At 33.5% G+C, this 25,036-nt stretch overlaps 1 protein-coding gene across 8 annotated transcripts in view; it reads right to left on the bottom strand.

Moving 5' to 3' along the window:
* The window catches only part of LOC140063593 (regulating synaptic membrane exocytosis protein 2-like), a 185,689-nt gene that overhangs the window by 42,776 nt on the left and 117,877 nt on the right, over positions 1–25,036 (bottom strand). For 7 of the 8 annotated variants that reach the window (XM_072109991.1, XM_072109990.1, XM_072109992.1 and 4 more), the window contains 4 exons: positions 16,101–16,263; positions 15,377–15,578; positions 9,864–10,679; positions 8,942–9,187 (listed from right to left, as the gene is read on the bottom strand). In XM_072109991.1, the coding sequence (XP_071966092.1) occupies positions 8,942–9,187; positions 9,864–10,679; positions 15,377–15,578; positions 16,101–16,263 (1,427 nt within the window). The remainder of the gene's footprint in view (positions 1–8,941; positions 9,188–9,863; positions 10,680–15,376; positions 15,579–16,100; positions 16,264–25,036) is intronic. The other variant, XM_072109995.1, reaches the window with a different exon arrangement.

Raw genomic sequence — 25,036 nt, forward strand, 5'->3', positions numbered from 1 at the left:
TATCTTTATGTCATTTTGATGACGTCATCGTTTTAATAATTGAATTTAAAAGATGGGTCTCATAATTTTGCCTATGCTACACTGTAACATATACAATGTATTCTATAAATACTGTAATATGCTGTATGCTACAAAATAGGTACAATTCAGCACTGTAAACATATTTAATTCATGTTATAGGATGGCATAATCATTTTTGAGGTTGACCGGATAACCCAAACTCGTCAAAGTGACGAGTTCAAATCTAGTTTGAATTTATTACAAGGTAATTCCCAGGGTGTGAATTTTATTTGACAACATAAATCACTGTGTCTGTATTTATTTGCTCTGTGTGGAAGGGAGCACACTAGTTGTTTTTGAAAATTTCACCTTATTTATAGAGGGTGACCCTAAACAGTGTTTTATTTAATTACTTTGGCCTTACACAATCACAATACGGTATCAAGTACAAATAAACAAATTTGAAGATACTGTCAGTACTTTAAAACCTTGGTTATTGAAAATTGAAAAAGCTATAACTAATCTATAAAAGTACTGAGTTTATCTCATATTGTAGAATACACAAATAATTCTTTGCTTTGAATCTTGTGTAAAATTTCTTTATAACTATACAACAGGGGCTACAATCACATTAGAGCCTCAAGCCTGGCTTCACCACCGACAGTGTAATTTACGTAGTGTAACCGATCATGGGTTGACTCGATCTCAAACAGGATAGCGACACGGGTTAATCCTGGGTTGACATTTTTTCTTTTGAATCTGGCCATTCACAACCATGTTTATAAATTGCATGGAAAAAAGTTTCAATTAACCAGATTAACTGAATTATTCAATAAACACATTTTCTTCTTTTATATGACGCCATAAAATAGACCTTCTGAGATCCTCCCTTTGTATTTGTTGTCTGTACGCAATACAAGGGTAAAGGCAATGCATCACCATATCAGAGATTTTTCTGAAGGCCTAAATCATCCAACATAGTCAATTATAGTTTGATATCAAATAATTGAGCAAGCAATTAATGTTAATTTGATGTTAAACTGTGCAAATAATGTCTACTGTTTTGAAGAAGCTTCACTTTTATTTGCAACCGATTCAAATAATGTGACCACACAATAATTCAAACATGGTTTGAAATCTCAACCACGGTGAGTAAAGCCGACTTGAAGCTTTAGTGTGACTGTAGCCAGAAGTTTGTTATCTTCAGCATTCTCTGGGTTAATAATACATCATGCAATGTTAATAAAGCCAATATTATAGAGGACACTATTTTAGCAGTGACTGGCTGCAAACAAGAGTCTCATTCAATAAAAGTGAAATCAGGAAAAAATACAATGCTTAAATCTGAAATTTAAAAAAACACACATTTAGCACTGCAACAAAAGGGTATAAACAAAATGGCAAAAGAGCTTAGCATTGATTTGTGTCACAAAAGTAACTGCAGCAGCCAGTTTTTACAAAAATAATAATAATAAGATTAGAGCACAAAGCAAAGAAAAACAATAAAACAAGAAAGTGCTAACAAAAATATTTAGTACTTTTTCACAACTTATAATGCAATAAATTAGCTTTGGGCTTTCTTTTAATACGCTTAGCCTTATACTTTTAACATAATACATTTAACATACTTTTAGTATACCTACATACATACATACATTAAATGTACGTTTTAAGGTTAATTATGATAAAAAGAAAGAAAAAATTAACTACCTAAGTAGCTTGCTTCTTGTGGACAGTCTTAGGCCTAGTCTAGACATGAAATTTATAAGTACAAAATTTGGTTTAATTATGATAGCTAAGTTGTAAAATATGATTACAAACATAATTTCATTAAATCGAAAAGCTTATTATATCGATTCCTGGCCATAAAGAATACACTCTGAAAAATTGATGTTGCTAGATGAAATTGATCTCAAGATAACTGACGGACAAATAATGCTAAGGAAAGAATAAATAAAGAAATAGTGATTCTGACAAAATCAATAAGGTTATATTGCATAATAATGCTTATAACCTAAAAAAATGAAAAGGCAGAATCGTTTGTCATTTCTCCAAAGTGCGTGCTGAAAAAATATAAGAAATCTAAAAGCGATCCAAAATTGATAAACAAATAATGCTAAGGAATAAATAAATAAATAAAGATTCTAACAAAATCAATAAGGATTGCATAATAATGCATAACCTATAAAAAACGAAAAGGCAGAAACCTTTGTCAAGTCTGCAAAGCGCATGCTGAGAAAATGCAAAAAATCTAAAAGCGACCCATACTTTGCGCTATTCAATATAAGAAGCACACTAAACCAAGGACTCGACGGTAAACGGCTATTAATCTAAAAGATTGAGTGAGATCTGTCATACAGGCATGCCGAAACGATTTAAATTCATGCTTTAAAGGCAATGACACAAACTTAAGTTCAGACTTATATATAATCACTATTCTGCCATCCCTCACGTCTCCTTGACGTGGTAAAACTTTGAAAAGTAACCCGTCAGGTGTGCACTCCTCGCTAATCGAAGGTATTCCATTGCTTAACCAATTAAGACTTCGTAATAACTAAGATGTCAATTTTAGAGTCTAAAGTCAAAAATTGTAGTGGTTTTGTTACAAATAGAGCGTGCATTAAAAACGCATTTGTCCGAAACATAGTTCCGGTTAATTTGACCAGCTTTTAAAATACGTTCGCACTCAGCAGTAGTTGGCCTTTCATGAGTTTTTGGCCTAAAATTATTCATGTGTACTGTCATTTTGTTTGATTCTAGTTCTTGTATGTCTTGGAATATTAATGACTGCTGACAGGCTGTGTCCTATTGGTCGATGGCTATTTTTACCTGCTCTCCTACCTCTTCGTCGCCTTCTAGAAGGGGTTCAAGCCCGGAAACTACCTGCAGTTGTGACCTTTGTCAACTTTCATAAGGCCTTTGACAGCATTCACAGAGTTAAAATGTGTAAAATACTGGCATCTTATGGCATCCCAGAGAAGATTGTCTCAGCTATCAGCAACATGTATAACACCACTAGGGCTAAGGTCATCTCTCCAGATGGGGAAACAGAAGTATTTGATATCCAGGCAGGTGTGCTACAGGGTGACACACTTGCTCCTTTCCTGTTCATCACTGTTCTAGACCACTGTCTTCGCCAAGCCATACCAGAGGACAAGGCTCAAGATCTTGGATTTACCATCACACCAAGAAAGCCTAGGATAATTCAAAAACAAACTATAACAGACCTTGGATTTGCAGATGACCTAGCACTACTATCTGATACAGTGGATCAAGCTCAGGAACTTCTATTAGCCTTGGAAAGACAAGCAGCAAGGATTGGGCTTCATATTAATGCCAAAAAAAACCCAGTATATGAGTTTCGACCAGTCATCTGATGTATCAGTATCCACCATGAATGGCAGTAAACTTCAACTAGTCCATGACTTTAAATATCTTGGTGCATCGACAAGCCAGGATATTCATGTCAGAAAGGGACTTGCTTGGAAATCCATCAATAAACTGCAAAAGATCTGGAAATCTAACTTACCTAGACATCTCAAAGTCAACATCTGCCCAACACTGGTCGAACCAGTACTTCTTTATGGTTCAGAAACATGGACATTGACAAAACAATTGGAAAAAAGTCTGGACGGATGCGACACCAGATTACTCAGAGCTGCACTAATTATCAGTTGGATGGACAAAGTACAAAGTACTGTATGGCGAAATTCCTTTAAAATAAGACACCGCAGATTGGGTGCTGCCGGCCATTTTTATCGTCACACAGAAGAAGCAGCAAGCAGATTTCTGCTCTGGGAACCCAAACATGGATCATCAGGTGCACGAAACAAAACATACGTCAAGGTCCTTCTTGAGGATACCAGCTTAGGAAATACATCTGAACTTGCTTGTGTCATGGAGGACTGCAAAACATGGAAATCTAGCTATGCTGATGTCTGATTGATGAAGATGGTCGACTGCGGTCAATATATGATGATGATAACGAACAAATGAACCATAATTTCTTATCTTACCCCTGTGCTGTGGTATAATGTCTTCATAACATGAATCTAAAACCGTATTTCCATTTGAGTAGTCCAAGTATACATTAGAACAACAATCATCCCGTGTAATGTAAGGCGGCATTTCGAATGAGTTATCTAGACTGCTCCAGTAGCCCACTTTGCATATTATCATTCAACAATCAAAACGATTTACCAATTACACTAATATACCAATTCCTGTCTCACCTATGAGCAAATAGGCCCACCTATGGGTAAAAAGCACCCGCTGCCTTATGGATTACGCTAGGTAAAGCTGAAGGCTAAGGGAGTTAACCCCAACAGAAAACTGAAACAGGATCGCATCATCCTGCTATTGATGTCAACTAATGATAGCAAATCGATGCTGCAACCAACCCTGTACCAAATGTTTTGCATTGCTCTTCTTTGGAATTCGCATGGATAAGGCAGAGAGAAGACTTATGGCGCTTGGGTAACACATGGATTCTTAACTCAGGCAAACACACCAGAGAAGACAACTCTGGCATCTGAGGATGGTAACAAATCAAGAGGTAATAATTACGAGTTATAAGTCTAGATTATATTGGCGTGATATTTAGACGCTACGGATTACTTTTGACGGTAGGAGGGGTTATTTAGTTACTGCCTGCCTTCAGCTGAGCAGCCCTTAGCCAATTGGATACTGATGCGCTACGGTCTACCTTATTTGATTGGGTGGTTAAAGATTAGAGCCTGCAAACTTGACAAGTAGACTGCAATTATTCACCAACAAATACAAAGAAACTTTATTATATTAAACTTTGTCTTCCATGAGATAGCACTATAACACTGAATACTGAACTGAGAAAATTATCCATAATCGATCAAGAATTACAGCGACTAAATATTGACATAGCTGCACTCCAGGACACCAGACTTCTTGGCCTTGGTTCAATTGCAGAAAAGAACTATCTTTTTCTGGAGAGAAACAATAACACGGTGTGGCCTTTGCTGTTCGTAGATCTATCCTGCCATTTATAGAACCACCTACTGATGGAAACAAATGATCTGAATCAGAATCAGAAATTTTATTAATCTCCAAAGGAGATATTCATTTGCTCAGAGTTAAAACAATTAAAATATTAATATGTGCATATATAAAAATATCAATATCAGAAGGTAACAAGGTATCACATCACAATAACAAGGACAGACAGCATAGAAATTACTAAACTCAAGAAACACAGACAATGTTAACCACCAAAAATCTCAATGAAGCTTCACACCAACCTTGGAGTCATTAGCCTAATTAATATCTATGGTCCGACCATGCAAGTTCCGAAAAAAGTAATTGATGTGTTCTATGCTCAATTAGATCAAGCTGTCATGAAGATCCTAAAAAGTGAATAAATATATATCCTTGGAGATTTCAATGCACGTGTTGGAGCAGATGTTCTATCTTGGTCCCCTCACATAGGATATTTTGGTGTTGGGGAATTAAAAAGTAATGGTCGTAGATTTCTTGAATTCACTGTACTTCACTTTTATGGAATATCTTTCAAGAGGAGAGTCTCATGGTGCCATCCAAGATCCAAAGACTGGCATCAACTGGACCATATCCTAACAAGAAGATCTTACCTCAGCATCTCTTATTCGCTGTTTCCACAATGCAAACTGTGACACAGACTATGCTCTGCTCTGTTCAATAGTAAAGCTGAAACTAGAAACGCAGTGAAGCCGTCTCTCGCTCAGGTGAACCTGTTCTACCAACACCGAGCTGAACATAGACAAGCCCAGAAAGCCAGAGGTTTTTCTCAAGAAACCACTGCTGTTTTTACATGCCCTTCTTGTGGTCATCAGTGTCAATCTAGGATTGGACTACACAGTCACCTCTAATATAAAACTAATACTAATAGAATACGTAAATAATTTTTATCTAAAATTGCCAAGTATCTTCTTGTAACAAAACATTGTGTGTTTATACATAGAGTTCTGCAGTGTGACGTCACAACGATAGATGGCACTGTGTGGTTGCTAGCCAACCAAAAAATGTGTTCAATGCTACTATGTTGATAAACTATATAGATCTGTATTTCTATCAAATTAAATATCTTAAATTGACTGCTTCAATAGGCCTATTCCAAACCATTGTTGACCTTGGAGTCACTCAGGCAGGTTGAACGTAGCAACCATGCAGTGCCACCTACCATCCACGCAGTGCCACCTACCATCCACGCAGCGCCATCTACCGTCGTGACATCAGCACTCTTTAGTCTTTTAAGACTGAAGTTGGCAAAAAAAAAGAAGACAATATTGATCCTTGTATGTATACAAAACGCACCTTCGAGACTTTAACTTCTAAGAAGTTGTTGACGAGAACGTTCTTTTTTTAAGTTACCAAAATCCTTCCTGGTATTAGCTCCTTTTACCCCTTACTTCTATTCTCAATCTCTCACTTCTTCCAAATTTCCCTGACTTTTTCCTGTTTTTAAATCTATTTAAAAACAAAATATCCAATTTCCGTCCAATTTCTGTTCTTCTCTCTGCTCCAAAATTCTAGAAAAAGCAATTCACTTTTAACTCTACTCCTATATTAATGCTCATAGCCTCTTTCTTGAACATCAAGCAGGCCACTCTGCCCTTATAAACCTGGCTTCAACATATCAATAACAGAAAAGCGTCAACCATTCTTTCCGCCTTAAAAATCTTTCCATCTTAGGCCTCTCTTTTGAAACTTGTCCATGTCTTCTCGGTTTGAATGTGTTTGTTTTAATTCTTTAATCTCTTCTCTCCATTTACTATTTCCCAAGGAATAATTTATAGAGGGCTTGATGGAGTAAACACCTATCTATACCGGCTCCAAGGAAAATCTATGTAAAAAAAATGTCTATACAAATATGTCTTCAATCTCAATATAACAAGTGCAGTATATTGATCAAAAAGAAATACAATCATAATCTTGGGCTTAGAAACGATGGGTAAGCGAATTGGAACAATTGAATAAAAAATAACTAGTGTGGATGAAAAATCAAAAAGCAATCATAATAATAGAGGATTTAACAGCTTCATTGAACTACAAGGAAGAAATGTTTACTTGAAAACTAAATACTATTCTACTAAGCATACTGGCCGTCATTAAGCACAAAACCAATGATGGGTACTTCAAAACATACGGCCTGAACTACCGATAACTTTAAAGCCTTGATTCTTTAAGTAACGCTATAAAACTATGAAACTAAATTTCTTAGCAGACACACAATGCCTTTCCAGGTCTTGCTTTGCTAACATATTCGCTGATGACACCATCACTTTCAGTGCTAATAAATAATCTTCTTCCATTCAACATAACTTTAATTCTAATTTAAAGCATTTTTTCTCATGGCTTGGCATCAATGTTAAACAAGAAATATTTCTTACAAAAAAGGCTGCTCAACTATTTTGCGATTTTAATTATTATCTCTTCATTAAATAATGCTTTTATTGATATTATATTTAATAAATTAAGAAACAATGATGTCACAATTTGTACAATTAGTCCATACAGTACTACAATAGTCAAACAATGGCATTACAAGAGAATTTGCCAACATAATAGTTGTGTGGGAGGGTAAGTAGTGTAGCATAGGTAAAATTACAGGACCCACATTTGATATAATTTTTTGGTATGATGATGTTATCAAAATAAAACATGAAGATGACAATTTCGGAAGATAATATGATTTGAGCAAAAAGATTTGGAAGAAAATTGTACAGGTAGAAGAGTGGTGCGCACAGCTTTAAATTTGTATAAGTTTGATGATAGAGATGAAAAACTACTTTTTAACTTCGACTGGCCATATTATAAAGTTACAACATCTTTCATGATAAGTTATAAACATCAAGGTCACCTTTAATTCTGAAGAGCTGTAAGATATTAAAATATATGGTAGAAAAATAATGCATATATATAACTTTAAATACATTAAAGCATGTCATTTCTTGTTTTAAATGTGCATTCTAAGGTTAATTTTGATAAAAAGAGAAAACAAAAAACAAAACAAAAATTGGGGAAGACCTGGTATTTTCACTGAAAAGTTACGGTTCTTTTATTTATTTACCCCTTCAAGCTATCGAAATGGGGGCATCACATCACAATATGATAAAATCGATGCTTATCTATGTTATTATTCATGTGGCTAAAATTCTTGAGACAACTGGAGATAGAGTAGAGAATCTGTCAAAAATTTGAAACATGGAGTTGAATTGATTAATGATTAATTCGATCCCATTTTTGCAACCTAAATAGTGATCACAGTGCATATCCGTCATCAATCATTTTCCGGAAATTTACTAATCTATATAGCCAACAGTCGGATCATTCAGAGCATGACTAGCGTAAACGACGCTGTTGTGATAATTAAGTTATTAAACCATCAGTGCGAATAAATAGTGTATGATGTTATCCTTTAGTAATTAGTTAAAAACGCTCATTGCACAGCTTTCTCCATCACTTTCTAAATTACTGCTTCATCTTTTTTTACTATTGTTCTTTTAAATATACCAAAGTATCAGAACAATCCCGAAATAAACGATGGCCCTGATAGAATTTCTCTGAGCCAGATAGCATAAGACCTTTCGTTCTACCAGTGATCTAAAGATATTTTAACTTCAGTAGAAATTATAGGTTTTAGTTTTCAATATTAGTGCATATGTATGTTATTAAAGACATAAAATAGCAACAAAAACACTTCCATTCCTATTGTAAGTATCTTAGAAAAAATTTCCAACATTTTCTGATAAAAAAAGAGTTGGTAAGAATGAAGAAATGTTTGCAGCCAGTCAAAATTTTTCTAAATGCAGAAAAAAAGGGAGAAAAAACTACAACAAATGTTGTACACATTATATTGTAAAAATAGGAAGTGTTAAAAGCCTACAACAGAAAAATACAGCTAATCAAGACGTGCCCGATTAAAATTTACCCTTTGCTCCAAGATCAGTTATCGTATTGGGTATCGGCACTTTGGAGCCAAGTTCTGAAATCTGTTCCGAGAATGGGATCTTGATGCTTGGGCCCGTGGACCAAACACTGCTAAATGCTTTTGATAGACCAGTAAACATAGAAGAAACCTCTTTTCCTACATCCACCTGGTTTTGGTCTTGTGGCGTTGCATTTAGAGGATTTGTGCCCAACTTCTGGGTAACTGCACCCACATCAAACAGAGAATCTAGAGCAACCAAACTTAGTAAGTAACTGCTCTTACTTTATAGTTTTCTTAAGGTATGCATACAAATTCAAACATCATTATATAAAATTATACAAGTATAGCAAAGCATACTTTTTAGAAGACTTACTACTTGTTAGTTTTATTACCAAAGTAACATTGTCTTGTAGTTATTACTTAAAAGATATTGTCCCCCTGAAAAAACATTAGTTAACATTTTTGTTGTTGAGTATGGCATTTAATGTCACATACTAATTATTCATTTTGACCAAAAAATTGGATCAAAAAAAAAATTATTTACCTGAAAAAAACATTAATGCAAAATGTAGTCAAACTGACTGGATGTCAATGGTTTTTTTTAACCGTTTATTTTTGTGAAAACATTATTTGAAAATATTTTCTATAGAAGTGATTTACTTGATTAAAACTGCAAAATAACTTATTCATTTTGGGGGACAATACATCTTTAAAATTGTTTTTAAGAGTACTTGATGTTCATTATTATATGATTATTTATACTATTATATTGATTAAATGTGTATGCTTTGGGGTGAACAAAGTAGTAACTTTTAGAGACACTAAACTTCATACAGTCAATGAGGACCATTACAAAAAATATTACTTTATGTATAATATTGATATAGTTAAAATAAATATCATAATTCAGAAACATACTTACTTAATCCAGATCTCTGGTTAGGTGATTGATCAGGTTTACCTGGTGTAGGTGAATATCCTGATCTGTGATTGGCTAATGGATCAGCTTTACTTTTAGAAGCTGGGTAACCTGATTTCTGGTTAGATGAGTCTGATTTACCTTGTGATGGGAAACTTTGGCCTGATAGATTGTAAGGTATTTGATTAGTAGGAGGCACTTGGTTTGGCATTTGAGATGAATTTGTAGGCCGCCCTTGTCTATCCTGATCTAAATCAGGTAAATTGTTTTGTACTACATGCTGTTTATCTTCTATCCTGTTGTATATTGTTGAACCAGCACTATTCCTGCGAGGTTGTTCAGGTAAATTTCGATGAATATCTCTTGGATGATCTCTGTAATTAGGTAAGTCTCTAAACGATCCATGGATTTCTCTGGTGTTATGTTCAACTGAATGATCATGTCTAGTTAAATCTCTATGCATTTGTGGAGAAATACCTTGTTCGCTGGGAGGATCCCTGTGGGGGTCCCTGGGCATCTGTCGTTGGTGTTGAGGTGGTACATCTCTTGAATGCTTGCCATGTAGGCTTTTTGAATAATGGTTTTCAAAATCATTTGTTGCCATATCTCTTGGATGGCTACCCTGAACTATTTTTGAGTAGTGATTAGCAGGGTCATTGCTAAATTGTTCTACTGATGGAAGATGTCTTTGTCGGCTATGTGGCCTGTAGCCTTCATCTTGAGGATAGTGCACCAATGAACCACCATGAGAGCCAATATTTGGGTAGGTATTTGCATAGCTTGTTCCTCCAGATTTGGTTCTTCTAACAGATCCACCAACTAAAAAATAATATTGTATATATTAATATTTTAAAAAGAGAGACATTCTAAACCCAGATTCAGAATAAAATATAATGTGTAAACTATAGTCCTGTTTCTACTGATATTCTTGTCAATAAATTACCCCAATACAATATGTTGTCAGCAAAAACAGGACAAATTGTCAACTAGAACGGCTGTCCGAGAGTGCATACATAAGATTTCATGCTGGGTGTGATTAGGCACTACAACCATGTTGTAACCAGCCTTTCAACTAACAATAGTTTTAGTTGACTAAAAGTAGAACAGCAACACCAAAAACAAATGGGTGAATTTGAAAAGAAATATGTTTTTTAAAACTATTCGCACAGCTGAAAAGATATGAATTCGAATAGAAAAGTCATGCGCCCTCAATGTTATCGGATGTGTCAGTACACTGCGCATGTCAGCCCTTGATATTTACATGAAATAAACAATTCCTGCGTTCACTGACTCATTTTGTACCTTTATTTCCAACAGAGTTTTCATTGCTAAGAAATCATATTGTTATTAAAAATTATACATATTTACTTAATAAACACTAGTTTTTACTTTAGATTGTGATAAAATTAGTTTTTATGGATTATAAAATCAACTTTTTTTTTTATTAAAAAAAAAATACTAGTTTGTTTGATAGATTTAATATACGTTTACACAAATGTATTGATTTGCAATATATTTATTTGGTTCAACACAAGTACCTCTGTAGGTAAATTTATAGGCCCTTGGGGAATAAACCTAATACCTTTAGATATAGTATTGCAATACTTGGACAATACTGTAAATACGTATTAACCATCGCTATTTGAATCGAAAATTTCTTACTGTGAGTGTGGGTACTGTTAGATATATAAATACATGTACAAATAATCTTATTACTGTGAGTGTGGGTAGCCTCCTACTGTTAGATATATAAATGCACAATATACAAATAAACCTTATTATTCTCAGCATTTGTATTAATTAATAATTACAAAAATTATAAATGTTGTAGTGGTGTATCATTACACTACTTTACAATTTCAATCGACTATGACAGTGACAGTTTTAACAAAGTATTAAATCTTTTTTTCATTCCATCCATCTTATCTTGGTGAAAAGGGAGGATACTACATTTTCCTCCCCTGAGTTTATAGCCTCTCTACTCGAACACAAATAAGAACACAAATAAGATAGTTTAACAAGAAAATTTTAATCATGTATTTTACCGCCATTTTTCATTTCTACATTTTAATTAACATCGTATCTAAAATTTTAAATGAGAAAATATATGGTTAATACTAAATTCTGGCATCTTATTGTGTAAATATACCGGTATTTTAACTACTCTAAACATTTACTTTTAATTGTCACAAATGTACTTATATGTATATAATATATTCATCAATGAGAATTTAAATAAACGTGAGAAGAACTCACACAAGACAAAAAAAAAGTATTAAATCGAAAATGTTATTTATAGGCCTATAAAACATGAACAAAATATTTCGTTACTGAGTGGATAAAGAATAATTTAAAAATTGTTCCTATTTGTACCCATCCTTTTCCCCATCCCTCAACCCTAATGTTACATACCAAACAAAAATTAGGTTTGTTCCAAATCAAGAATTTGGACTCATTTTATGACAAGTAGGAAGTAGGCCTTATTCCCATGGTGCTAATTTTAGTTTACTACATAAATCATCATATTATAGTCCTGCGGTACGTACATTTCAAATCGCTACTTTTTTTATGCTGAAATTACTGTGTATTCGAGAACCATCTAGTTATTCATAATCTACCATCTTGGTAGTCATATATCTTCTTTGTTTTGCCATCTCACTATTTAGTAACAAAATTCTTTCATAAGTTTTCAGTAATTACTTTCAGTGATAATATGGCACACTGGGTTAATTTTACAGAAGAATCCAGAATAATAATAATAATAAGCTTTATTTATTCATGGATACTTAACTCAACTGAAAGTTGTTTTTCAGTAAGACCGTGCTCAAAAGAAAATACCAAAAAAAAACAAATGTAAAAAGACCTTAATTAATATCGAATCAGATAATAAAATAATTACAATGAAATAAAATGAAACAAGGATACACTTACTAACTACAAATTGAATAATACACTACATTTAAATAAAGCTACGGTACATGAAATTAGTTTCTTAAAAAGAGAGACACGTGTTCACATTTTTACTATCTTCATTTAGCTCATTCCAAACCTTAACACCTCTATATGATGTCATAAGATTGACCTTTATCTGTAGATGTGCAAGAAACTTTTTTTTATGATTTTCGAGTCGTGCAGCGTAAGTTACGTGCGATATTATGAATTTCAATGATTGATCATAGATTAAAAACCAAAAGTCATTTTGTATTGAAACTTGGTGAAAATTTAAGTCATATCATGCGCAAACTTTGTATGGATTAAAAATGGCATGTTTCACAGAAAGTTACGCGCGCACGCATGTTTAAAATTTCAGAATGCGAAAAATCAATTTCTAATCAACTTTGTACGTGTTTCATGTCATTTAGAGCATTTAAAAAATTCCCACGCTTTTTTATTCGCACGTGTGCATGTAGCGCAAAACAAATATTTTTTGCATGATTTTTGTTTTTCCATCCTTTTCTAGTAAATTTATCAACTTTTCAAACAATTTCAACTTAAAATCATGTCATACGAGCACGTCGAATTGCACAATTCACGCGCGTTTTTGATGAAAAAGTTCACAACTTTGTGAAAATTATGCCTTTTTTTAAAACAGTCATAGATTCTAAACTATGTGGTGAACTTTTTTAAAATTACAGATTCTGGAAGTAGATGAGTTGTAGATATCGAATCATGCATGAATTTGATGGCTAACCGGACATTGTGACGTCATCGTATGGCCACTCGAATATAAAATATAGGATTTTTGTATCTTTCGTCATAGCTCATCACATTAAATAGAGCGCATCTCCACTTTAATATCCATATTCCATTTTCCTCCATTTTTTTTATATTGTCTAGGTCAATCAATTATCTTTCGGATGATTTATCATTTTTTAAATTTTCATGTGCAAAAGCGTCACTTATTTTCACCTATTCTGCACTGTATGTAGTATGTATACAGTATATGGTGTATACTGTATATACTTAGACGCGACACAAAATAGAGAGCGCACTAACATTTTTTTCAATGGCATAATCTTTTTCTGCGCGCAATATTCTAACGTATGACGTGCACGTGGCTTTTGGGCTGCGGATAACCTGACTCGTCCGTAGTGACAAGTTCAAATCTAGTTTGTTATAACTTTTGCTGTGCGATTTTGAATACTCAAGATGAGGAGCCATACGTGATTTGTATTGTTTGCATTGAATTTCTTTTGGCTCTGCAAAGCCTTAGATTTTACATTATCGATTTTTGAGCACCAAGAAAGATTATTATCTAATATCACACCAAGGTGTTTACATTTATTTACACGAGAGATTGGTTCTCCATCTATGTTAATGTTGAATTGTAAGTCAGTATAGCTTACTTAACCTCTGTTCCAATTAACATACTGTATATTCAGTTTTTTTAACATTTAGGCTAAGTGTGTTGCATATGAGCCATCTTTTAGACACAATAAATAAAAAAATTATTGGAAGTGTAGTATATAGCAGTGTCACCAGCATACATAGAAACAGAGCATTTATTTACAGCATTGGGCAAGTTATTAACTTAAGGAGAAACATTAATGGTCCTAGGATAGACCCCTGAGGGATTCCACATATACTGTGACTTTCATCAGAAAAATCACCATTTACATTGGTTATATGTACACGATTATGCAGGTAGTTTTCAAACCACTTAATAACACTTGAATGAAAATTAAAAGATCTTAGTTTATTGATAAGAATACAGTGATTTACTGTATCGAAAGCCTTTTTCAAGTCCATCATAATAAAGCCAGGTCTCTGTGATATTAAGCAATGTAGTCGTAGTTGAGTAGCCTGGTCTAAACCCAGACTGAAAGAACTTTTGATAATATTGGGAGAATTGAAAAATTGGCCTATAGTTATTACATTCATATTTATTTCCACCTTTATGAACAGGACAGACCTTTTCCATTGTTTTGGAAAAGTTACATTTTTTAAAGATAAATTAATTATATATGTTATTGGGTAAACAATTTCATCAATAGCAATTTTTAGAAGATTAGCTGGTATTTCATCAGTTCCAGTTGCTTTTTTTATGAAAGTGAGTTAAGAAGTTCATGTATGTCTTGTTTATTAACATATTCAAAAGTTAATTTGTTGGAACCACATTGGCAAAATACTTATTTAATACATTTGCAATATCTTTAGAATTAGTTACAATCATTTGCTTCATCATTTGTAGTTTTAATACTTGTTATATTCATGCTTTTATAGTTTTACCAGGAATAATTAATTTAATATTTTCCCATATCTTTTTCTAATCTTTAGTATTGAGTTGTTCTGAAAAATAGTTTTTTTTTAAAGTTCATAATTAACTTGATTTCTTAATTTTCTATATTCAGGCCAGAAATGAGGCCTATTTTTTTTTTAGGACAAATTTTATGTTCTTCTTTCCATTTGAAATTAATTATTTAAGTGAAAGTAATCCAATGTAGGAATCTAGTTTGTTTTCTGTGATTCATTGCAAAGCAATAAATTAAAAAAAATGAAATATATTGGTTTCTTACCTTCGCTATTATTAACATGGTATAGTGTATATGAATTGTTCCTTGGATCTGTGTCTCTTGAACTCCGTCGTGGGTGAGATACTTTGTCCTGTTGTGGGATCGAAGAAGGTTGAGGAAGTGGTCCATGGGAAATATCAGGCATAGACAATGGATACCAATGAGGCTCATTGTCAAAAATAGCATTATGTAAATTAATCAAAACCTATTAAGGAAAAAAGAACACAATTATCTAAATAAATACAATTTGCAAATTAAAATTTAATTCAATTCAATTCCACTCAAGCAGGCAATGATATTAGGTTTTTAATCAGTAATGTGTTGAATTTGAAAAAAAAAAATATTCTATATTGTTCCATCAAACTAAATTTACCGAAGTTTGGGGAGAATCATTGAAAATTATTAAAATGGATGGTGTTATACCATTATATTAAACCTTGGTAGGTGCAGGATAACCATTGATAAGATTTCTTCGTTTTCTTAAAATATGAGTGCACAGTATCTAATGTAGGAAAGCTTTCAACCAATTGAGGTCCAAACCTAAAATACACCAGATCACGTTCTGCTAATAGATTAATATACAGATCCAATCTAAAGATCATTTATAGAGTTTAGGAGTATAGTAGATTATAGGGAAGCCTAAATCTGACTCCCAACAATTTCTCAAATATAGTTTTTACTTTATGATGTATTTTTGTTCAGTCAATTAAAACTTATTTTGTCTTACCTGTCCAATTAATTCTTTTGCTGTCTGGTTTGAATCCCAAACTGTCAGTTCCAATGTTCGCATCTTCATATCAGAGCGTCTTATTGGACTGTAAACAAATTGTTGGTTCCATTTAGGGTCACACATTTTATGAACAATTTGAGTTTTCCTTTTACTATTCTCTCTGAAAAATAAATATTAAAATATTTATTGACAAAACCCACCTTTAGCATTAAAATGTTGGAGAAATGAAGAATTAAGATAGAAAATGAGCTGAGATGAGATTTGTTGTTTTTAGTTTCCAGAACAATATGGAGAAATTGCACATTTATAGTGAGATCACAAATAATTTGTTTAAAATGTGGTTCAACACTATTCAGGCTTTTGTCTTTATAGCATCCATTCATATGTTTTACAATCTTTCTGTTAATTATATTGTTATTATGGAGAACTGTAACCATTTGCTAACAAAGTGACATTAGTGCTTTGTACTAGTCAACATTTATGTGTAACAATTGTTTCACTGTCTGAACTGCTCATTTGACATCTCTACTCATTGGTCTTAGCCATAAGTCCATTGATGATTCACTCGTATATGGTGGATCATTGTTCGAATTCTCAAGTTCTGGTATTACACGTCAACTGAATATTGACTTAAATATACAATTATGTCCTGTAACGTTTTGTTGACTATGAGTAAGTGAAAAAGGAACTTTGCGGTGAATTCATGGTAAAAAAAGCATTACTCTTCAAAAGAGATCAAAGGTTTTAAAACTTGATGACCAATCACATAAAATAAATATACCTGCGTTCTTGTCGTTTGTAATAATTTACCGAAGGCGCCTTGTTCACCATGTACAAACATTAAATGTCATGTATGATGACATAGTTTAAGGGATTGACATTTATCTGTGAAAATATGCTTTACAAACATAACAAGTTTGTATTATTATTATTATTATTATTACGGTATTATTTATTGCCAAAAACCAGTTACAAACATACAAAAACACAGAAACTAAGGGAGTATAGGCAGGAACCTAAAAGTAAACCTAATCAATATAACAAGGTTCCATACTCCCAAAGTAACAACAATGATATATAATAAACTATATTATACAAATTAATAAAAATAAATAAAGGATTCAAGAAAAAATACAAATAGACGAATTAACAGTGTCAATATAAAACAAAAGGATAAAATACTTCTAGTGGATTCAACAAAGTCAATATAATACATGTGATTTAAGTGAATTTAAAAATGTTGGAAAACTGTCTAAAATTAAAGAAATTTTAATCATTTCCGGTAACTCTTCCCATAGGGAATATGTTAATAGCGGAATGATGAAGACAATTGGTTCGAGCATAGTAATGAATGAACTTGAGTGTATCAAGGTGACGGCCATTAATAACTACAGATTGACGAACACTACTACAATCAACCGTTCCAATAAGTGATTTACAAACAAAGGATAACAGAAGATAATTTCTTCGATTAGATAGTGTAGGCCAATTTAGCTTAGTGAGACGTTCCTCGTATTCCATTTCACCTCTTCTTTGTTTAAGGACAAGCCTAGTAGCCCTTCGCTGGACTGCCTCGATACGTTCCGTAAGTTTTTTGGTTCGAGGCAACCACGCAGAGACACTATATTCAAGGATGGGGACAATGAGAGCTTTATAGAGCAAGAAAATTGCTGCAAGACTAGTAATAAAACCCAACATTTGATTTGAACGAGAAATAATTAAGTTTACATGGTCATCCCAAGTAAGATCACTATTAATCATGACCCCCAGATGACAATGACTAGATACAGATTTAATAGGTAAATCATTTATACGATAAACAGGTCTAATACTCTTTCCTTGATCTTGTAATGTGGAGAACCTTGGTTTTATTTAAGTTAAGCTTCATTTCATTTAGATCACACCAAGAGGAAAGCCTGATCAGATCGCACTGAAGAACAACTTCATCGTCTACTGCAAATATATTTCTATAAATTATCGTGTCATCGGCAAACAATGCACATGGGGAGATAATAGATGAGGGAAGGTCATTTATAAACAAGTTAAAAATAAGGGGTCCAAGTACGCTGCCCTGTGGTATGCCAGAGGTAACTGGGGATGATGGGCTAATGGATCCTTGATACAAGACTCTTTGGGAACGTCCCAATAGAAATGACTTGATCCATTTCCAGACATTGCCTCTGATATTGAAGTGACTAGCCAGCTTCTTTAAAATAATATGGTGAGGAAGTTTATCAAACGCTTTGGCGTAGTCGAGAAAGATAACATCAATTCTGGGGACTTTAGTTTTATCTAGCGAAGATGCCCAGGAATGAGTTAGGTTGGTAAGTTGGGTAACACAGGAACGGGAGGGAAAAAAACCGTGCTGGGCTTCTGTAATTGGACAATTATAAGCAACGTGATCAGATATACTTGAAAACAGTATTTTTTCAAGCAGTTTCGAACATATAGGGGTAAGGGATATAGGTCTGTAATTACAAATTGCATTTTTATAAATGTTATTTATTATTATTATTATTATTTATCACCAGATTTAAATATAGGAGTGATTTGGGACATTTTCCACTTAGCAGGGATTTCCCCCATACGCAGGGACAAGTTAAACAAATTAAATAATGGTGAGCAATAAATTCGGAAGCAGATTTCAAAATGTATGGATGCACGGAATCAGGACCTGGAGATTTATTAGACGAAAGTCCATTAATCACCTTCTCAACATTATAGACGTTAAAGTTAAGTTGAGAAAGTTCAGGGATTGGGACATTACAAACCGGAAGTTCACAGCTGGGAATTATGGGTGGGTTAAAAACAGATATTGCAAGTGTAGATATTGCAAGTGACCATAGAATGGTCAGGGCAACTCTCAAAATCAACAAAAGACTAGCCAGGCTGAAGTTTATCCAAAACAAAAAGAAGAGAATAATTAACATCATGAAGTTGAAAGAGAATAGAGAGGAATTTCAACTAAAAATAAAAAACCGCTTCGCAGGGTTGGAGTTGGAAGAGTCGGATATTGATGAGCAATGTAATATGGTGACAACCATTATGTTAGAAGAAGCCAGAGCTGTAGCTCCAGCAGAAAAAATAAAGGTCCAAAGATCGGAGGAGGATAAAGAAATAGAGGAGTTAGATCAAAGAAGGAAAGAACTTAGATTAAAAGAAACAATGTCTGTTCATGAAAAGGTAGTGAAGTAGTGAAAACAGTGAAGAAGAAGCGCAGACAAAGAAAGAGGCGGAGAACTGCTAAATTCATCTTAGAATCACTGGAAAGAGGAAGGGGGCCAAAGACAATACAAAAAAAGCAATGCAAAAAAAAAAATCTAGAATGAGTAAACTAAAGAAAAAAGATGGAACTGAAACTTCAAAGAGATCTGAACTGCTAGATATTTGTGCAGATTTCTACCAAGATCTCTACAAATCATCAACCCAACAGTCTGAACATATAAACATTTCATCAAGAAATACAGATATACCACCGATACTGGAAAAAGAAGTGGAGGAAGCATTAAAGAGCATGAAGGATGATAAAGCACCAGGAAACGATGAACTTACAAGCGACATCATTAAGCAAGGAGGGGAGGAGATAATCCAACAGCTAATAAAACTTTTCAACCAAATCTTGGTGATACAGAAGATACCAAGAGCATGGAAAGAAGCCAAGATCATTCTTTTGTTCAAGAAAGGGGACAAAGCAGATGTTAAAAACTACCGTCCCATTAGCCTCTTGTCTCATCTGTACAAAATCTTCACTAAAATAATCCATAACAGAATAAGAGATGTTTTAGACAACCACCAACCTAGAGAACAAGCAGGTTTCAGAGCAGGGTACTCGACAATAGATCATCTACAAGCAATAAACCAGCTAATTGAAAAGGCAAGTGAATACCAACTCAAACTCTGTCTTGGCTTTGTGGATTACCAAAAGGCATTCGATTCTATTGATCATTTGGATATGTTTGAGGCGCTCCGAAAAATAAATGTTGATGAAGGTTACGTCAGAATCATAGAAGATATCTACACTGATGCAATAGCCAGAATCCATATTGATAATGATATATCAAGAGAGGTTCATATACAGAGGGGGGTACGACAAGGTGATACTCTGTCCCCAAAGATATTCACAGCAACCATCGAAGAAGTATTCAAAAAGGCTAAGCTTAATGGAGGTATAACTATTGATGGAGAAATGCTTACAGACCTCCGTTTTGCGGATGACGTGGCATTGATTTCAACATCAGTTGCAGATATGAAAAACCAACTCTCAAGTCTGAATAAGGAGAGTAAATCAATCGGACTAACTATGCACAAAGACAAAACAAAATACATGACTAACTTTGACACACAGGAAGACATTGAAATAGAGGGCCGGAAACTAGAAAAAGTGGAAGAATATAAATATCTAGGACAAACACTGAAAATGGAAGACACCACGAAGGAAGAAGTTCTGTTAAGAATAAAAGCAGGATGGATGAATTTTGGCAGACACAAACACATGTTGACTGACAAGAGTATACCAATGTCACTGAGAAAGAAATTATTTAACCAATGTGTGCTATCAAGTATGACATATGGTTCAGAGACATGGGCAATAACAAAGGAACTTGAACAGAAACTTACAACTACTCAAAGAGCAATGGAAAGGAAGATGATGAACTTATCGCTTCGAGACAGGGTAAATCATACAATCATAAGAAAAACGACAGGTGTTACAGATATAATGGAGAAAGTAAGACAATCAAAATGGAGATGGGCTGGGCATGTGGCGAGATTTCAAGATAATAGATGGACATACAGATTAACAGAATGGCAACCAAGGTTAGGAAAGAGGAAAAGAGGAAGACAAAAAAGAAGGTGGAGAGATGATCTAACAACATACATTGGAACGGCTGCATGGACTAGGACAGCAAGAATTAGACAGAAATGGAAATGTTATGAGGAGGGCTTCATTCAACAATGGATGAACTAATGCCTAGATAGATAGATAAAAACAGAAACAAAAAAATCATTAAATGAGCTAGCAATTACAGGGTGTGACGAAACATTCACACCGTTAATATTAAAAGATAACGGTCTCTAACAAAACGCCAGAAAGCTTTACGAGTAAAATCACTTGTAAATAATTTGTTGACATATGAATAATACGACTTATTGCATAGACGCTTAACCTTATTTCGAATAGACTTATAGTCATCCCATGCAGATATAGAACCAATACGTTTGGTTTTTCTGTACAGTCTATGCTTTGTATTGATAAATTGCTTTATGTCATTGGTAACCCATGGGGAATGTTTCCACTGCTTGCAGGATTTCAACGGAACTACGTCACGGACAATAGCTGTAAAAATATCAAGGAATCCATCCCATGAGTTGTCAACTGAGTTTTCATCCATGAAGACATTCCATAGGGCAAGGTGGACAAGTTTTTTTAGATGGTCAATATCAGTTTTGTGGTAAGCAAGAAAATTACGTACCAACAATTTAGACTACGGTTTGGTAAGTAATACGTTAAAGGAAACTGCATGGTGATCACTGATCACTGGGTTATCAATGACATCAAGTGAAATTAAACGGTCTGGCCTATTTGAAAAAACAAGATCAATTATTGTAACAGATGATGGGACCAATGATTAGACCTAGTGATTTCCTCAACAAGCTGAGTACAATTTAAAGCATTCATAGTGTCAAGAAAAATGGTGGGTATCGTATGTTTAAGATTCCAATTTAAATTAAAATCCCCAACAATATAAATATCATCATACTTTGGTAAGTTAGGTAATAAAGGCAAAAGAAAATTGTTACTAAAGTCATTCCAGAAGGAGACTGGAGAGTTCGGTGGGCAGTAACAAACAGCGAAAAGCATCTTATAATTGTCAATTGAAATAGAAAAACATATAACTTCATGAGGAACAGAGTCCAGCAAATGTGTATTGAAAAATGTGTGTAGAAATGTGCATAATTTAATGATTAATTAAGTGATTTGGCCAGAACAATTATTTATAAAAACAATTTGAAACCTTCTCATTTGTTATTGAAAGATTTCGGAAATAGACGTTTACAGTTTATGAGGATAGTAACTGATAGAAGGTACTTTTTCCCTCATAAAACTGATGTAATGTGAATAAATCAGATTATGTAATTGCTTGTGAGGTAAAACAATACTTCTGCTGAATAGTGGTGTATATATTGTATTTGCCAGTTGTATCTACAGCAACAAGTGGTTTGCACTACATTGACAATATTGACTGATAGAGGTGTACTCTAAAGCAGAAAAGAAGAGATGAGGTAAGGGACCTAGGTAAGATCTGACAAGGAGTTTTGGGCCTGGGGTTTGCTTAATTTAGGTCCAGATCAAAGCTCACGGAACCTGCGCACTATTTTAGTATAGTCCCACCTCGACTTGTGGGTGTGATCACATTCACACAAGCATTTCTCTGTCCCATACCGTATTTATTCGAATAAACGCCCCTTCAAATAACCGTCCCACCACACATTCACATTTGTAGAAGAATTTATTGATTGACATATCTACCAAGCATTCTGTTGTATAACTGGTATTTTTAAGGAAAACCGTTTCATATAAATTTATTCTATTATCTCCACCTAGGAAGTAAATTCAATTCAATTCAATTCAATTCAAATAAGCATTTATTTCTTTCATATTAATATTTAAGTTAAACATTATAATTTCTGATATTTTTTTTTTTTTTTTTTTTAGAGTTATAATAAAGTAAATCATAATGAAATGAAAAAGGTGATTCAGTTGAAAATGAAAGAGGCAAAAAACCCAAGAAAGTTATCTATCAATTGAAAAAAAAAAATCCAACAGAAAACTTGTATATTGGGAAGCCATGTAAGATTATATACTTATATATAAATGTAAACATACCTGCACACACACACACACATCAACAGAAAAAGAAGCAATTTGGAAAAGTTTCAAAAATTAAACAATATTACAAAATAGAGAAAACAATTAGTTATAATTTGAAATAAGATAATCTTTAAGTTTAAAAGAGGACATTTTGCTAGAGGACGATGATGAAATTTCGGGAGGTAGATTATTGAATAGTTCAGAACCACTATAGCGAATGTTATGTTTCATTTTAGTTAGTTTAGGTTGAGGAAGATGAAGATCCCGTGATGCTCTTGTGTTATACGAATGGATTTCAGAGTTAGTTAAAAAATTACAGGAACAATTTGAAGGCAGTTTGGAATTAATATGTTCATAGACGAAAACGCATTGTTGTAGTTTATTGATATCGTGCACAGTTAAGAGTTTACGGTTATAAAAAAGGATATTAGAATGGGCAAGACGTGAGTTACCTGAGATAAGACGAACAGCTTTCTTCTGAAGGACGTGTATTTGAGGGGTAATTATTGGCCCATACAATGTTACAGTAACTAATAAAAGGCAGAATAAAGGAACAGTAAATATTGCGTAAAATTTGAGACGGTAAAAAGGAAGAAAGACGATAAAGTATGCCAATGTTTTTAGAAATTTTTAATTCAATTTCTTTTATATGATTTTTAAAATTTAGCTCTTGGTCAATTAAAACACCTAAAAAATTGGTTTGCTTAACATGGGGAATTACTTGATCACCAATCAGAATTTTATGAGACTCGCTAGTCAGTTTTTGGTGACGTATTCCAAACAACATAAAGTTGCCTTTATTTAGGTTTATTGAAAGTTTTTTCACATTAAAGTAATCATTGATATTATTAATTAATTCTTGGTTAAAAGTATGAAAAATTGATTCAAAGTTAACACTTTTATAGAATAAAGTTGTGTCATCTGCATAAAGATAAAAAGTAAGGATATCTGAGGCGTTTGGTAAATCATTGATGTAAATTAGAAATAAAAGAGGGCCAAGCAAGGATCCTTGGGGAACACCACAGGTAATGGGCTTAAGATCAGAGGTATGATTGTTAACAGAAGTACATTGAAATCTATTTGATTGAAATCTAGTTTAAGAGCAACACCACGGATACCATAATTTGAAAGTTTTGAAATTAAAATGTGATGGTCAATAGTATCAAACGCTTTCGAAAGGTCAATAAACAAGCCAGAGGGAAAAGAATTGTTTTGAATTGCATCAATAATGTTGTTGGTTAAATCAATTAACGCAAAAGACGTGGAATAGTTTTTCCTAAATCCGAAATGTTTATTATAAAGAATGTTGTGCTTGCTTATAAAATCATAAACGCGGTTATAAATAATCTTTTCAAGAATCTTTGAAAAAAGGGGAAGGATGGAGATTGGACGATAGTTATTTGGATCGGACTTGCTTCCTTTCTTGAAAATTGGAATAACTTTACCAATTTTAAGGGAGTTGGGAAAAACACCAGATGTAAGAGATAAATTAAAAATGTAAGTGAGAGGGGAGAGAATAGTATCAATGGATTTTTTGATAACTTTAGCACAAATGTCATCAATGCCAGAAGCCTTGTTGCTTTTAAATGAATTTGTGATTTTGTACACTTCTTGTTCGGTTACAGGTGAAAGAAAAATTGAGTTAGGAATAGGGGGATGTAAGAAGTGATGAAAAGTTTTATCAGAGTCATTGTTTATTTTTCCAGCAAGGTTGGGTCCAATATTTGTAAAGTGGTCATTGAATAGATTTGCTACTGTTAAAGGATCTTTTATTAATTTTCCATCAGCTAAAAGTTCGATATCGGCAGGTGCATTTTTATTTGACTTAAGAAGAGAATTGATGACACGCCAGGTGGCCTTGATATTGAACTTAAGCTTAGTAAAAGTTTCACAAAAGTAATCAAATTTAGCAGTTTTTAAAAGGTTGTTTAATTTATTTCGATAACGCTTATATTTGGATATATTAGAAATTGTTGGATGTTAGAGTAAAGTTTCTGTTTGTACAAAATCGAGGTCAAAAGTTCATCGGTCATCCATGGTTTAAGTTTAACTTTAGCTTTGG

The sequence above is a fragment of the Antedon mediterranea genome, chromosome 1, assembly GCF_964355755.1.
Source record: "Antedon mediterranea chromosome 1, ecAntMedi1.1, whole genome shotgun sequence".
Lineage (NCBI taxonomy): Eukaryota > Metazoa > Echinodermata > Crinoidea > Comatulida > Antedonidae > Antedon > Antedon mediterranea.